The sequence below is a fragment of the Passer domesticus genome, chromosome 7, assembly GCF_036417665.1.
Source record: "Passer domesticus isolate bPasDom1 chromosome 7, bPasDom1.hap1, whole genome shotgun sequence".
NCBI lineage: Eukaryota > Metazoa > Chordata > Aves > Passeriformes > Passeridae > Passer > Passer domesticus.
Genome location: NC_087480.1, coordinates 43280860 through 43296337, shown reverse-complemented (window position 1 = coordinate 43296337; position 15478 = coordinate 43280860). Strand labels below are relative to the sequence as shown.

The window sequence follows — 15478 nt, the reverse complement described above, 5'->3', positions numbered from 1 at the left end:
AACAGAATTGAAAACTCAAAATATCTGCAAGTTGTTTGTATAAAATATGTGCAACTTTTCGCTGCCACTCTGCTAACTCCAAGATGAGGTTTATTTTAAAAGAATAATCTTTATATCATTTACAATCTATAATATTTTTATATATCTGTTTGTCTGTGAAAAGATGCTTTGAATGTGTCTTGGGTTGCCTATTGTCTTCTTAAATAGTTCTTGGAAACAACAAATGTGACAAATGTGTCATAAAGATGAAAAACTACCAAAAGTTTTCTTAAAATTTATGTAAATAAATGGAAAAGTTTTAAAACTCACCAATGCACCTTTATCTCCAGACTGACCCTCTTTGCCAGGGTGACCCTGTTTTAAGAGAAATGTATCTGTTTTGAAAAGCAATAATTTTTAAGGATGACATTTTATTATAAAAACACAGTTATTTAAACATTTGAATTTCAGGACATTAATCATATTTCTTTTGTATGAGAATAGACACACAAAATTTTGAGAAAAGATTTTATTTTCAATACCAATATAATTTACATAACAAAAGAAAAACTGGACAACAGTTACATTCATGTCTATATTTTCAGAAATATGCTGACCAGTCCTTCTGTTTAATTAATATTTTATTTCAGCAGTGAGAGGCTTTTAATGTAAAAGACTCTCTCCTTTGATTTTGAAAAATGGGTCATTTATTTTGTAGCATGAAGGCATTCCTAAAATATTTTTTAAACTATAGAATTTATTAAAAGAAAGACTGATTTAGTTTCAACATTCTATGTCTTTGCTCTAAACTGTGACTTGTTTTTTAAATAAAATAAATTTACATTTTAGACTCTGCTTTATATCACTGACATTAATACTACAGGACTCAAAACATTAGCCAATGCACTGTTTTCCTTTCTTAAAAAATTTGCACTTAAATTGCAACATTTAAAGGCAATTTAATGAAACTGAAGATTAACAGATAATTGTGACTGGGCTGTGGGAGTGCACGGAGCTGTGAGGGGACACAGCTGGGACACTGTTCCAAATTGAGCAGGGAAATATTCCATACCATATGATGTCATACTCAGTAATAAAAGCTCAGGGAAAGGAGGAGGAAGGAGGACATTCATAACCAAATTCCCAGCAAGTGGCTGGCCATCTGCCTGCAGATTGGCAGTAGTGAATCAATCCTTTCTTTTACTTTGCTTGCGTGCATAGCTTTGTTCCACTTATTAAGCTGTTGTTACCTCAGCCCAGTTTTCTTGCTTTTGCCTTTGCGATTCTGCGCCCTCCCCTGCTGTGGGAGGAGAGGGCCAGGGAGTGGGTGGGTATTTGGCTGCTGACTGGGATCAGCCCACCACAGCAGGGGTCTGTGTCAGGTACAGACCTATGCTGACACCTGATTATCTTTTACAGCATTTCCCCCCTGCTTTGAAGGTTTAACAAGATGCAGGTGACAAATAATGCTTGTGTTTGGAAATTGACATTGGTTCCAGTATACAGGAAAGGATAAGGGGAAACATTCAAATGTTTAGACAATGATTCAAGATACAGACACTCAGCTGGACAATCATTGCACACTTAACATTCTCCACTAAATTGGTACTTTGGCAGGTAAAACACTAGACTGTGAGAGCCCTGGGAAAGTTCTGTATTTGCAATATATTTGCAGTGACCTTGTTAAACCTTGCAAAAAGTCAGGCTTAAGAATTGCAGATTTCACCTAAAAGAAAAATTGTAAGGGACAATTGCATGGGGAGGATAGTCAAGGTCTCAGAAATAACATTGTCTAAAGGCCCTTCATAGTATAAAAAAGGGTTTTTTTGCTGCAAGAAAAGAAGTGTATGGGCATGCCATTATGGCCAATGATTCCATTTCAGCTGAATGCCTAAGTTATGCTGCTCAAGTGGTTACATGTAAGCGATTACAACTTTACAGTGAAGCTGAATTTTTTGGCAATCACCAAGTTTGGCTTAGGTATGTCCCAGTCTAGACAATGCAAGAAGCACCTTAAACACATAATATGCACCTTAAGCCAGGAAGCTGAGAAAGATGTAGTCTGCTCTATGTTTCCTCAGAGAACAAATGGTGAACATTTTTACAGGTGATTTGCTCTGCTGGACTGACATGGAAGGATACAGTGGAACAGTATTTGGCCCTTTGTGTGTCAGCTGGTTATTTACGCATCCCTGAAGATGTTGCAGAGGCATTTCAACACCTGGGACCACATTTTAAAAGCCCACAGATGTTTTAAGCATCTGCTTCAAAAATGTAATTCTCTTCGTTTTAACAGCTCAAATGATATATGGATTTTAGATGGATTTTATAATGCTGTTGCCAACTAGAACTACCATTACTTTCCCCCTCCATTTGTTTGTGTAACACAGGTACCCAGAAGTATTTGTCACTTAGTAAAAGTAGTTAAACATTCAAAGGATTAAATATTTCTTTACTTACAGGAGGCCCATCAGAACCAGGAAGGCCAGGAAGGCCAGGCTTGCCTTGTGGTCCCTAAATGCAGTAACAGACACACATCTTATAAACAATAGCAAACAGGCCCAACACATGTGACCCTAAGAGCTAAGGACATAAAATACAGTCATACCTAAGTCCCTTGATATGGATATCAGGGATATGACAAAAATAAAACTAAAGCCAGAATGACACTTTCATACCATATGTAAGGCCAGTTCTTACTATCTTTAGACTACAAAAATAATCCATAATTTTCAATGAGATGCTTGCCTGAGAACAGGATTCAGGAATTACCCTATGAACATGCACATGCATAACACAAGGTGGGGAAGAGTTCTCTGGTGTACAAAATTAAGTACTATTTAGAATTCCAGGAATGAAAGGGTTCACCAATGAAACTTATCAACAAGTTGAAGAGGCAAAGAGTGCAGGGTACAAAACTCCAGTGCTCATAGCTGAAAGGCCTGGTATGCCTTTGTGAAAGCCTAGGAAATGCATATACCATGGGACTTGTCCATTTCACTAGAATAATACTTAAGCACACAGACAGTAAAAAGTATTAATTTCTCCAGAAGAGTAGAGTAAACAGTGAAGAGGAAAAAAATAAAACAATTAATTGAGCAGGAATTCAGCAAAAAGGGGAAAATAATACAATTAGCATGAAATTCAGTAGTGACATGTTTTAAATGAATAGAAGACAGGTTTCAAGCCAAAAGAACATCTGCAAACAGATGAGGAAAAAGCCACCAAAGGACACAACAGTATGCCAATTACACTGCAAAGTTATGTCATAATATAATCATTGAAAAAAGACCAGAATTAGACTCGAATAGCTAAAACTTTGTTATAAAAAAGAGATTAAGAAAAATAATTTTTACAGCTTGCTGTGATATTAAGTAACATTCAAGTATAAATTGTTTAATATTGTAGATGAGATTCTGAAGATAATTATACAAAATTAATCCAAAATAAAGGGAGGAAGTTATCCTCGTGAAAAAGGGTATGTGAGAGGAAAGCCATTGGGTATTCATTGGTTATTCATTTATTGATGATTTCAGGAAAATATAATATTTAAATTAAGCTTACTATTCCATAAAAGATAGCAAAGCTGATAAACAAGGTTGTGACCCTGAGCTGACTGTGAAGTAACAAAATAATGCTCTAACTTACTTTTTCACCAGGAGGCCCAATAGGACCTTGAGGACCAGGAAGCCCCTGTTAGAAAGAAGCCAGTGTGAGAAACCAGGGAGAACAATGTACATACATTCACTCTACTAAAGGTTCCCTCATTAATCTGTTTCAACACACGGGCAAATATAAGTGGCTTTTTTTTCCCCCCTTACAAGTTAGGTCAGGAGTTTTGTGCGAGCCTTTTGCACAAGCCACTATTCTGGCAGTAGGTCTGTAACAAGATCCTATTCAGAACCCTCCTCCAGGTGTGGCCATTCCTGCTGCATTCCAGGAACACTGAATGAGTCATTTTTCTCCTGAATGAAAAATCCCTCTGAAAACTTACTTGAAAACTCTGCTTCCACTCCCCTTGCCACATTTGCAGCATTATTTATAAAATCCTTGAAGCTTTATCGGTTTTGCACATGAAAAGCGAACCTTTTAGTAATTTCCATTTATTAAACATTTGCTGCACATTACCTCGTATTTCTTGAGAGTTCTTTTACACTTACTTGTGGGCCTGGAATTCCTTGCTGACCAGGAGGTCCTGGTTCCCCTTGAGGACCCTACCATGCAAAAAAATAGTAGGGCATTAGGTTTGCATTTCTGCACTACAGATCTTCATTGTCAGGACTAAAAGGAGTACAAACTCATCTTTGTTCCTCCCTCTTTAAAGTTTACCAGCAACTTTCTCTCCAGTATGAAATTTTTTCATGCTAATGAATATCATGACCTTTTCTTTAACAGAGAATAACAGCCCACACATAGGACCTGAGCACTGGAGTCCATGGTGCTAAAGGAGTCTGAGAGAAAGCATGGTCAGGGCTTCTGGCTGAAAACTAAGTAACAGAAGCCTTGCCTTTTCCATATAAAATCATAATGAATCCAAATAGTTGACATAAAAGTTTAATTAAATGGAAGGGATGGCATAGTTGCAGGGATGAGAGAATGCGGAAAGCATCCTTAGAATCTTTCTAATTCCCAGTTTACTTACTCACCATGTTTCCCTTTGGGCCTGAAGGTCCATCAATACCTGCAATGCCCTACAACAGACAATATAACAAGAGCAATTTTAGTGGACTTCCTTTTTTCCTTCTGTGAACTGGAAATACTCGACAGCTCATACGTACAGGTTGTCCAGGGGGCCCAGGTGTTCCTCTGGGGCCCAGTAATCCCCGTGGACCCTGCAAGAGAAGAAACTCTTATTGACAGCTGCATGATTTTTTCTAAACAGAAATGCCTGTGAACAGGACTGGCTGAGGAATGGAATAAGGAGTAGGAAGGACAAAGGGAAGGCAGCATGGGTGTTTAGGAAGAAAGAAAAGAAGAACGGGTAAAATTCACTGATAACACATTTTCCTCAAGGGCATTGTATTTCTGAACAGGATATCAATGGAAGGGCAACCTTTGATTTAACTTCTGTATAGTCAATTCAGAGAAAGGTGGGAGATTGATATTTATATTTCCTGGTGCAGAACATTGGCACAGCATCTTCCACTAAAATTTTAGTTGTGTCTTGCCTGAAGGTCTGACCTGAACAGTAACATACATATTTGTATTCCTTTTTTTGAAAACATGATGGTGTGTCATACTCTATACTACTATTCTAAGTACAAAGTGATGTTTTTATCTGTAGTAAGGATAAGTAATTAAAAATTGCTAGTAATTTTATTACAATAAATACATGACATTGTAGAAACAAAAATTAGATTTTTTGCTCTTATCCCTAAAAGCTTTCACAAAAGATCAATGGCTATTCTCATCAATAGGGTGAACAAGATTTTGGTCTATGACATTATCTTTACATTCTATACTATGCCAATGAGTGCTAGATTTCATTATTGTGCCATCATTCATGTTCTGCTGCTAAAGTAGGCAGAACTGAGTCTCCAGTCTCCTCATGTATGACACAGTCACAAATCACTGACACTGACTGTAGCAAAGTGTTTGTACTTTGTGAGTAGGTAGCAGTAGGGTAAAATTCCCCTTTTGAGGCTTGATTTCTTGTCTGCAATGCAGAACTCTCTTCTGCAGTGACAGCACCTGCAGAATTCCAACTGACAGGAGTGGAAATTCTGTATGTGAAACAAGTGTAAAATACACAATGTAACACAGTAGTGTGAAATAAGAGGAGAACCCAGGCTTTCCTTTCTAATAAGTAGAAATTTAGGTAATACTTTAGAAGCAACAGGGGCTTGGCTGTGTTTTCTGATGTATCAAGGATGACAGTTACTGATTTTACATAATTGAATAAGAAATAGAATTTGTGATGCTGGAAGTTGTATATACTTAGCTGGATATATTCTTGACTTAATTCTAATCCTGTAAGTGGTGTTTCAACCCTAAAGAAAACATTCAATTTGTTTGCTTTTCAGCCAGAAACAGTATTCTCTATATGCAAACACATGAAATAATTTTTATATCTGCAATTCAAAATAGTTCAATAGATTGGAAAAATATCTGAATGTGACTTTTGTTTGTAACAGAAGCAGAAGAATAAGAAAGAATTGCTTACAGCTTCACCTGGGAGACCTCTTGGTCCAATTTCCCCATCTTCTCCCTGTTTTTGTGCAAAAGGAAACAAGTTTTAGAAAAAAAAAAAAAAACACAACCCATGACCTTATTTCTATTATATGAGGATTCACTCTAGATTTTCCTGTGTGAACAGCAACTTACTCTTGATCCATCTTCACCAGGTAAGCCAGGAGGTCCCTGTGGGCCACGGTCTCCCTGTAGGATAAGGAAAGACATTAAAATAACTGCTGGAAACTTTCTGCTGCTGGAAACAATAATGGATGGGAAGGGAAATGAAAACAAGTATGTTAGCTGAAGTTTGATGTGTCAAAACACGTCTTGACACACTGATACAAATCTGTAAGTCATGGTACTCAGTAAAATCTTTCATTACCTTAGTATAAGAACAGATGAGAATTTTTGAAACAATTAATAATTTGTGTTTGTACAATTTCACTCTGTAACATGAGTTGGACTTGGTGATGCTTGTGGGTCCCTTCCAATTTAGAATACTCTGTGATTCTCTGATTCTGTGATTTTTGGCCTCAGAACATACACAAGTTCCATCTACAAAAGGTAGTGTTTCTCACATTTTCCTTTGTCTCATCACCACTTTCCCTATCCCTTACACAATGTATTAGTGCAGTAAAATAAGATGTACGTGGGACAGAAGTTAAGAAACCAGCTGCAGGGCCCAGGAATATAGAGAGATTTTAACCACCTTTCAGAACCACACACCCTGGCACCAGCTACTGAGAGCCTTGGGACTGGTTTGTCTGAGGCTTTGGAAGGCAGCCAGACTTCCACACTTCCCCTCAGAGGCTGGGGCTTTTCAAGTCTATATATGCAGAACCTCAGTAGATTCTGGACCATACTTTTAGGATTTATTTTTCTTTCTCAGTTCCTAAAGAGAACTAGTGTGCTACAGAGCTCAAACACCACTGACTGACCTCCTTCTGGGCAGCCGGCTTTGAGACTGTGACTTCCTTCTGGCATTGGACAACACCCAACTATTCATGCTGTTTGCCTTAATTTTATCAGTGTCTCCAAGGAGCCTGACCACTGCTGGGGATTCTGGTAGGGATATATGGAGTCACTGTTCAGTGGCTCTGTTCTTTACACTTCCAAACTTTCCTAGGGAATTTTAGGTAACCCTCATATACCCAGAGCACATCCCCCAATACTAGGGATATTAGGACTTTATTCTACTGCCTTTCTGTCCTCCCCCAGCATGCAAGAGAAAGTGAAGTTTTATGAACAGCTCTCTAACACCTTCAAGATGAATTCATACGTCAATTCATGTATTTTCCTAGGTTCTGCAACCACTCTAGGCTATCTGTAGGTAGAGAATGTGTTTTTCTACATGTTAGATGTCATTTCTGAAAGATGACACATGAGAGGCATGGCCTTTCGTCTGGCTTCCAATTAATATCCAGGTGAAGACTAACTTAGGCTTTCAAATACTGAAATAGTTCATCCCCGTAAGGGCTACCTTTCTCTTCTTGCAGTCATGTGGTACTTAGATATAGATTAAGTAGTGAGCATTCCGTTTCCTGGTATTGTCATTCAATAAGAACAAAACTTCCTATCATTATCAGCATTCAGTTTTTCAGCTCTTTTTCTTTCCTTCAAGTGTTCTCTTAAAGTTTTAATTTCTTTTTCCTTGGGCCTATTTTAAAAGTATAATGTGTCTTGCTTTTATACTGAAGAAGAGTTGTGCTTCCAGTAAATCTAAATAAGAAAAGTTTGAAGTCACAGATAATGAGGTTAAAAGAAATACAACTTCATGTGATGTAATCTGCTCTACACTAGAAGTCCAAGAATCTCATTCAGTAACTCCTGTCTGAAAACTTGTGCTTGACAGAGACATAACCTAGGCAAGACATTCAGTTTGCAACTCATATGTCCAATATAACTAATTCTAAAATTAATCCTAAACTTCTACTCTAAAGTTGTTTTTCAATGTTGATTCTTTTACATCTGAAATGTAACTTCAACAGAAGTATTTTACTTGTCTTGCTGTGTTTATTATTGTAAGCCAAAGAGAGCTGAACATTATATGAGAGCTGAGCATTATATGTTGGCACTACTTAAGACTTGGAGACCTATAACTATCTTATCTGGCTTTGAACTGAGCTGCTTTCACAAGAACAATAGTATATACTTTTACAGAGGATTTCTATAGAAACACAAGAATGTGATGATTTTTAAATAGTGGGATGAAAGAATATGAAAGTAAGTCATTATTTTCTTTACTATTTTGAAAATTTAGCCCCAAACTTATTTTTCTATTTTTTGGGGTAAGGAGGGGAGGTGTGTGTTAAATTTTTAATTTTGGAATGGAAATATGGAAAAAATTGAATATTTGAAAAAAATACACATTTCTTTATGACTTGGAAGGTAGCTGGAAAGCAGACACACAGTGCCTGACAGGCCAAATTTCTGTTCAGCCCTCCAAGTACAGGTGGCAAGTGCTTAATGCCGAGCCCCCTCTGCTGTTGGCCTGCTGAGCATGCTGGGCTTCCATTATGGGATGCACTCTTTATCTAAACAGGGATGATGAAAGAGGAGTAAAAAAATTCTTCATGACACCAGACATTCTTTATCCATTGCAAACAGAACTCAAAAAGGGTAACCTTACATGCTATTATAAAGAACTACATTAGGGTCTGGTAGCCAACATCACCAAGCTAGGAGTACAACTGTGTTTATCCACTGAAGGGTGAGGTAATAATTCCTTGGTCACTGAGCTTTAGCACATGAGGAAATGTCTTTGCTGACATTTCCATTCACTATTTCTTTCATGGTGCACTGCACTTACCAGAACAACAGTAAAGGAGGGACACTCAGCAGGGTGTGCTAGCACCTACATAAGGGGTATAATCTGAAGCAGAAGTCCCTAGCTGTGATTATTTCTGGACTTTGTAGGGAAAGATGAAGTCTCATTACATAGACTTGTTCCACAGACTTGTTCCAAAAGCAACAAGTATTTTAGTTGTTTTAAATATTACTAAAAATCTTCCTAATTTATCTGACTTGACTGTGACCTTTCTTAAGCTGCAATTGTTGGAACAAGTCCCACTAAACAATTCTGTTTGTAATTGAAATAGTAATATCCATTCTTTCGAGCAAGCTTCTAAGCAACTTAAAATTTGGCATGGTCCTGGTACAGAAACTTCATGCTAATTTCCTTTCCCTATTACTCTTTAGAGCAATGACTTGAAGTCCAACAGACAAATTCCTGAACCAAGAAAAATTAGAGAAAAACCTAGCTGAAGATGTGATCTAAATTCTGCAAATATATTTAAACTATAAATTTACATATTTTTTGTCTATTGATTGATATTACTCAAAAGTTTAATGAGAAATACATTGCCTGATAGTACAGCTACTATTTGTAGAGTGAAAAGCTGACATTCTGTTTTAACATTTCCCTCAGTCCTTAGTGCTGTTCTTAATGAAAAATTAATTATTTGTGGGACTCTATTAGTTTGGTGTTGTATAAATGTACATATTTTTCCTCTTACCCGGTTACCTTTGTCACCAGGGAGGCCAGGAAGACCATCAAATCCTCTATCACCCTTGGAAAGAAATCACAGCTTTAGTAAATGCTTCTTAAATTGTCTGAATAAATAGTGCCTTCCCCCTAAAAGTTAGTTTCTACCCTTGGGTTGTATGCACACTTTTGTTACTGAATGAAACACATGGGGCTGAGTATATAGATCAAACTCACAAAATTTGCTTCTACAAATGGTAGCAAGAGAAGGTGCCACAGCTTTTTCACTGTGCTGTAGTTATGCTATTTATAAAAAGAATTTTCACATTGAAAGGATACTCTTGATTCTAGCTGCACTTTGCAATTGAAAAACTGACTTTACTATTACTGATTCTCTGTAACTAGAAACTAACTCAGAGAGAGAGAAATCATGCCCCAAGAATCAAGTTTCTTCAAAGTCAGACTACTAGGAATTACCATTAATTACCATATTTTAAATGGATGATTCATTCTCAGCTCTTGCATCTGACCCAGCTATCTGAAGCCTCAGTATTTTCACTTGAGAGGAGAACTTTGGTTGGCCTGGATGTAACTGCGGTACCCACATAAAATCTGTCTAGCCCGTTCCAACACTGAACTAAAGCCTCAGGTCTCACTATTCTTTACCTTTGCACCAGGTTCTCCTGGCATTCCTCTGGCACCATCAGCTCCAGGACGTCCCTGAAAAACCCAAAGGGGCAAACATTTGAAAATGGAATGGAATAAATTAATATTTAAATACATTTAAACAAAAAGTATTTACTCAGAGCAGAACTGATCTATATGCAACCTACCCTTTTGCCAGCTTTTCCACTTGGACCGGGGGCACCTTGGACACCACGAGGACCCTGGGTTTAAAGAGGGTAATATTTAGAATTCCATTAATGTCAGCTAAAATCTAGAAAAAAACTCACCTCAAGAATAAAGTAAGATTTCTTCTACACAAAGCTGCATTTTTTTCCCTAGGAGTTGGATTCTGGTTCCCAGATTCCCATTAGTTTTAAAAGTACATAGGCATCCAAACTGGCCTTAGCTATATGAATTTTAACAATTTTCATGAGATGGCACTATACATGGCATAAGTTATCATGTAAGTTTCTTACATTCTTTTCATAGCTTTAAAGATCTCAGTCCTGTAGTTTGAAAAACCTTCTTCCTCTCATGCCAAAATGATTTTATTAGAATTATAATTTCTTTATAATTATTTAGTGAAAACTAAAGAGTGTTTATTTTAGATATCTACACAAACATGAGTTGTGTTAGTAAAGAGCTCACATGCTGTCTTAGCTTTACACAGCATGGGTTTAACTAGAGAGGGACCAAATTACCCCAGACTGAAATAACATTTCACTTTCCAAACATATGTAACTTTCACTGACAACTGTGTGGGTGTTAACTGTAGAAATTTTCTCACCCCCCATCCAAATGCATTTTCACATGAAAAAAAGCAATGGTAAGGACAAGCCATTCACAAATATTGTGTAGGAAAAGAAAAAAACATTAAAAATAATTTTTGTAAAATTTATGAGTCTACTCCAAGTGCAGTTTTAAGACAGGCACTTAGTAATGCATCAAATCCATGATACTACTTGAGATCTGGAAAAATCGTTTGGGATACTTATTTCATGATTTCTTTCACAATCTCCTTATTGATTTTTGGTTTAAACTGAAAGAATTCCATGTGCTTCAGTGCTCTTTGACATCATTGTGGAGAGGTTTGTATAATATTAGGCTGAGAAGAAAAATGTGCATTGATTCTTAAAGATTTATTCTAGCTATGCCACACCTATAGTGAAAATATCCTGTTTAATTACCAACCAAATTCAACCTCCCTCACCTTATGAAATCTGATAAGTTCAGAGCCCAAGTCAACCAGCTGCACAGTAACATATTATTGAACAGGGAAAAGAGCCTGAAGTGACAATATTAAAATAGGTTTTCAACTGATGACACTCTACATGTGATAACTGCTCTTTGTTATACAAAGATTGTTACTTTCATATTTCAGAAAGAAAAATTAAGCTATTGATTTTAACTAAAATTTTAATATTGATCAAGCTATTGAAATTATAAAATAGTATCATGAAGGATATTTTTCTTCAATTGCATGCAGGAAGCAAATAATTGATTAATTTCTTCTAATTGATATGAATACATTTTCTTAAAGATAAAACATGCTCAGACGTAACAGGGAATATTATTGTACCTGAGGTCCTGGTTCACCACATTCACCTTTAGCACCTGCTGCTCCAGGTCCACCCTTGATGAAAAAAACCCCAACATAAATTGTTTAAATATACAAAAGCCTCTTTAAATTAATAAGTTATTTTCTCTTTCCATACTTGACTTACAGGGAGAAATAACAAATAATCCTCTATTCATCAGGAAGTGTGAATTCACCATTTGTATCTACAGATTTATCTACTTTGATTTATTATTGTCTAAACACTGGGCAGAAATATTTCTTACCAGAGAAAATTCCCATGGATTTGAATGCAAAATGTAACCCTTTGTTCTATATTAGTATTTGAGAGCTAAGTATGAGCACAGTAAGAACATAAGCAGGGCAATCAGCAGTGCATCCATCGTAGGGAATAAAACAGAGCTGAAAGACACCTCTTTTTACCTTTATTTCTATGTTGTACAGAAAAAAAAACAGTCTCAAAGTTCAATCCAAAGATCACTGTAGTCAATGAAAAACACCCTGTCTAATCTTGTTATGAACTTCAGTGATGTCTTAATCAAGTCCTTTGTGTACCTGGCCCTAAAGAAGTGGAGAATCTATATAACTACATCTCCTTATTATGATGAAATGAATATTTTAATCATAAACAGGCCAAGACCAGATATTCATTCAAACTGTACATGAAATCAGGGGCAGAACTAGTGAAAGTAAGTTAGACGTCTCACAAAAACAGACAAAATAAACCAAAAAATCCTGGCATGCACACTTAGAATACAGGCTCAGGGAAAGAAGATATGGGAGTTTGTTACTATGTGCAAAAAGAATAGTTGCATTTTTGATCATTGAAACAGGCTGTGACTCAAAGTATGTATTTAATATGAAACAAATGTTGCAGACCTTTGAAAACTGATAATCCTTCTACATTAACATTGGAAGAAAGAAGTAATCTAATGGCTTGGCTTGGTGCTGAGTCTCACATCCTAGAGTGGAAAGATCCCCACTGACCCTGCAGGTATTAATTCAAGTCCTAAGCAAACTGGAAATCAGATCCCAAACTGGTACTGGCAGTGGAGAGAAGATGGGTTTTGGTAGGTGATGATTCTCTCTTGGGGTTTCTCTGATTTAAGCTTCTTTAATATAATTGATTACATTTACTATCTGCAGGCAGACATTCATTTTTATGCTATGTTAACTGAGCATGTGAACACCAGACTCAACTAATGCTAGACTGGAGCTTTGACATGGTAATGTTTAAGATTTTTAGTAACTAACATGTTACTAATGCATCTTATTGGCTACTGATTAATTTAACAAAATAAAATGCATATAAAGACTAGAAGATCCAACTTTTAAATTCTTAACAGAAACTGGGTAGAGAAACAATTTACAGATCAAGAAACTTGCTTTTGGAGCTGTAGGCAAAAAATATTTCTAGATCAAAGAGTTGGATTTCTAGAGCCTCCTGGTGGTTTAGAAGCAAAACAACTATTAATATTATTAATTTGTTGAACTTTGCATACAGGAACTCATGAAGGCTTTTAAAACACAAAATCATGAGTATGAAGGCAGGTTATACCTCTGCTAAAGGTCAGTATCATACCAGCCTTTGCAAAGTCCTCCTTGCTTACAGCAGCTCCAGAGTTTTGTCTGTACAGACAGAATGTTATCCTGCAGGTCTCTTGAGCTAAATACACTGCTGGAAATAGTGTATGAGTTTGTTATATAGACCAAACATATTTGACTCTTTTTAAGTATTGCGTACCTAATTGTGATCAGGAGTCTGTGAGCCAGATTCTCTGCTTGGTAGCTACTATTTACTTTGGAAGAATTAGTGTAGAAAAGAATTATTGTTGTACAGATCTGCTTAAAAATACAAGTGTACACACTTCGTACAAATATTTTAAAATCCACAGGGCCATTTCCAGATCATTTGGTGTTAGCAGTTGAGTCAAATTCAGGACTGAAATAAAAAGTGTCTTTATTTTAAAAATCTGTGGCTCTTAATTGTTTATAGGAATGCTTTTTGAGAACTTTTCAGATTTAGCTTAAATATTGAGTAAAGGTGATTCTGGAAACTCTTGCTTTAGCATCTCTCTGTAAAGTTTCATATTTACTGCAAGAAATTGTACTGATAGCATTACAGAGATGATTGAATGTAGAGGTATATTTATGTAAAACTATTCACTAGTTTTGGAAGTCCAGCAGTGTGCTCTGTCCAAACACCACAAAACCTACAAAAAACCCCTCATTTAGTATTTAGGTTGCATTGCAGACGTTGAATAATACAAACTACAGCTTTAATTATATAATATTAATTTCAAATAAATACAAACCAAATACAAACATAGAGGTGTAGTCAGGGCCAGAATGAAATCCATGGGCTACATCACCATGTTCTTAAACCTCTGCCCCTGTTTTTTCTACTTACCACAGGACCTGGTCTTCCAGTGAGTCCCATAGGACCAGGTGGACCTCTCATAGCGATCTGAGAAGACAAACAGAACACCAGGTGTCAAGAAAAACCTGCCAGCCAGCATACATATTCTATACTAACAGAGTTTCAGAATGTGTTAGGAAATATCCCCCCTCTTTGACTTCACATCCTGCAGGATGTAAAACAAATTAGGTTTTGGCTCCTTGTGCTCACCCTAGCTTGCTGAAGAATAGCTTGTGCTTGAGCTTCCTGAGCTGAGATTGTTGGGCCCTTCTCACCATCTCCACCAAAGCGGAACTGCAAGTATCAAAACAAGAAGAGGACTTAGAATTTTTCAAATCAAAATTACACTTGTTGCTTGCTGCAATGGTGCAAACTGCTTCAAAGTCACAAAGGCACAGTATTTAGTTCATTCTACTAACTTCAGAAGATGGCTGCATGAAGGCCACTTCATCCAACATGAGCATGAAGTCATTGCTGATAGTAACTGAAGTCTAAATTTATTCCCTTATGAGCAAATATTTTCCTGATTTCATAGGATTTTGGTTTCCATTTGTTTGTTTGCTTGTTTATTTAAAAAAGAGGCCAAAATAGACTTTTACTTTCCTGCAAAATGTTAATACAAATATGTACCAAAATTAATTAATCCTCTGTACATTGGTAGCTACTCACATTTAAAAAATGTAATTTAATTTAAGGCATATGCAAATGTGAAAAATGTTTGGTATCTAAAATAAAACAGTTTTGTGTATTTTCTGACAATTTCAAAATAAATTACAGAATAAAAATTTAAGTGCTCATTCCTTTGCTCCTGCACTGTTATTGCTAATGAAACTGCTGGCAGAAGCTTTGCAATGCAGTAGAAATGCTAGGCTGCAGCATGAAGCACAACTTTCCAAAGGTATGGCATACACTGGGTATCAGGGCCATGAATCTTGCACCGTCCACAATAGTTTGTCCAGTTTGCCTACTCCCAGAACTGACACAGATCTTTTTCACCCATAGACACATTTAGGAATTATTCATTCCAAGCACACAGTGATTTTCGTACTCCAGTGCTGCAAGATACTTTAACAGCTTTGGGCTTATTCCTCCACCTGCTAAAACAGATGGTGTTTTGCTTTGACTCCAGTGGGACTAGAGTTGGCTATGTGCATATATTTCTATTCAAAGGATGCACTGA

General features: G+C 36.6%; 1 protein-coding gene across 7 annotated transcripts in view; it reads right to left on the bottom strand.

Annotated features, from left to right (window-relative positions):
- COL11A1 (collagen type XI alpha 1 chain) overlaps nucleotides 1–15478 on the bottom strand; it is a 129873-nt gene that overhangs the window by 61445 nt on the left and 52950 nt on the right. For all 7 annotated transcript variants that reach the window (XM_064428025.1, XM_064428026.1, XM_064428020.1 and 4 more), the window contains 14 exons: nucleotides 14509–14592; nucleotides 14290–14346; nucleotides 11883–11936; nucleotides 10471–10524; nucleotides 10304–10357; nucleotides 9669–9722; nucleotides 6304–6357; nucleotides 6143–6187; nucleotides 4758–4811; nucleotides 4626–4670; nucleotides 4140–4193; nucleotides 3628–3672; nucleotides 2440–2493; nucleotides 310–354 (listed from right to left, as the gene is read on the bottom strand). In XM_064428025.1, coding sequence (XP_064284095.1) covers nucleotides 310–354; nucleotides 2440–2493; nucleotides 3628–3672; nucleotides 4140–4193; nucleotides 4626–4670; nucleotides 4758–4811; nucleotides 6143–6187; nucleotides 6304–6357; nucleotides 9669–9722; nucleotides 10304–10357; nucleotides 10471–10524; nucleotides 11883–11936; nucleotides 14290–14346; nucleotides 14509–14592 — 753 coding nt within the window. The remainder of the gene's footprint in view (nucleotides 1–309; nucleotides 355–2439; nucleotides 2494–3627; nucleotides 3673–4139; nucleotides 4194–4625; nucleotides 4671–4757; nucleotides 4812–6142; nucleotides 6188–6303; nucleotides 6358–9668; nucleotides 9723–10303; nucleotides 10358–10470; nucleotides 10525–11882; nucleotides 11937–14289; nucleotides 14347–14508; nucleotides 14593–15478) is intronic.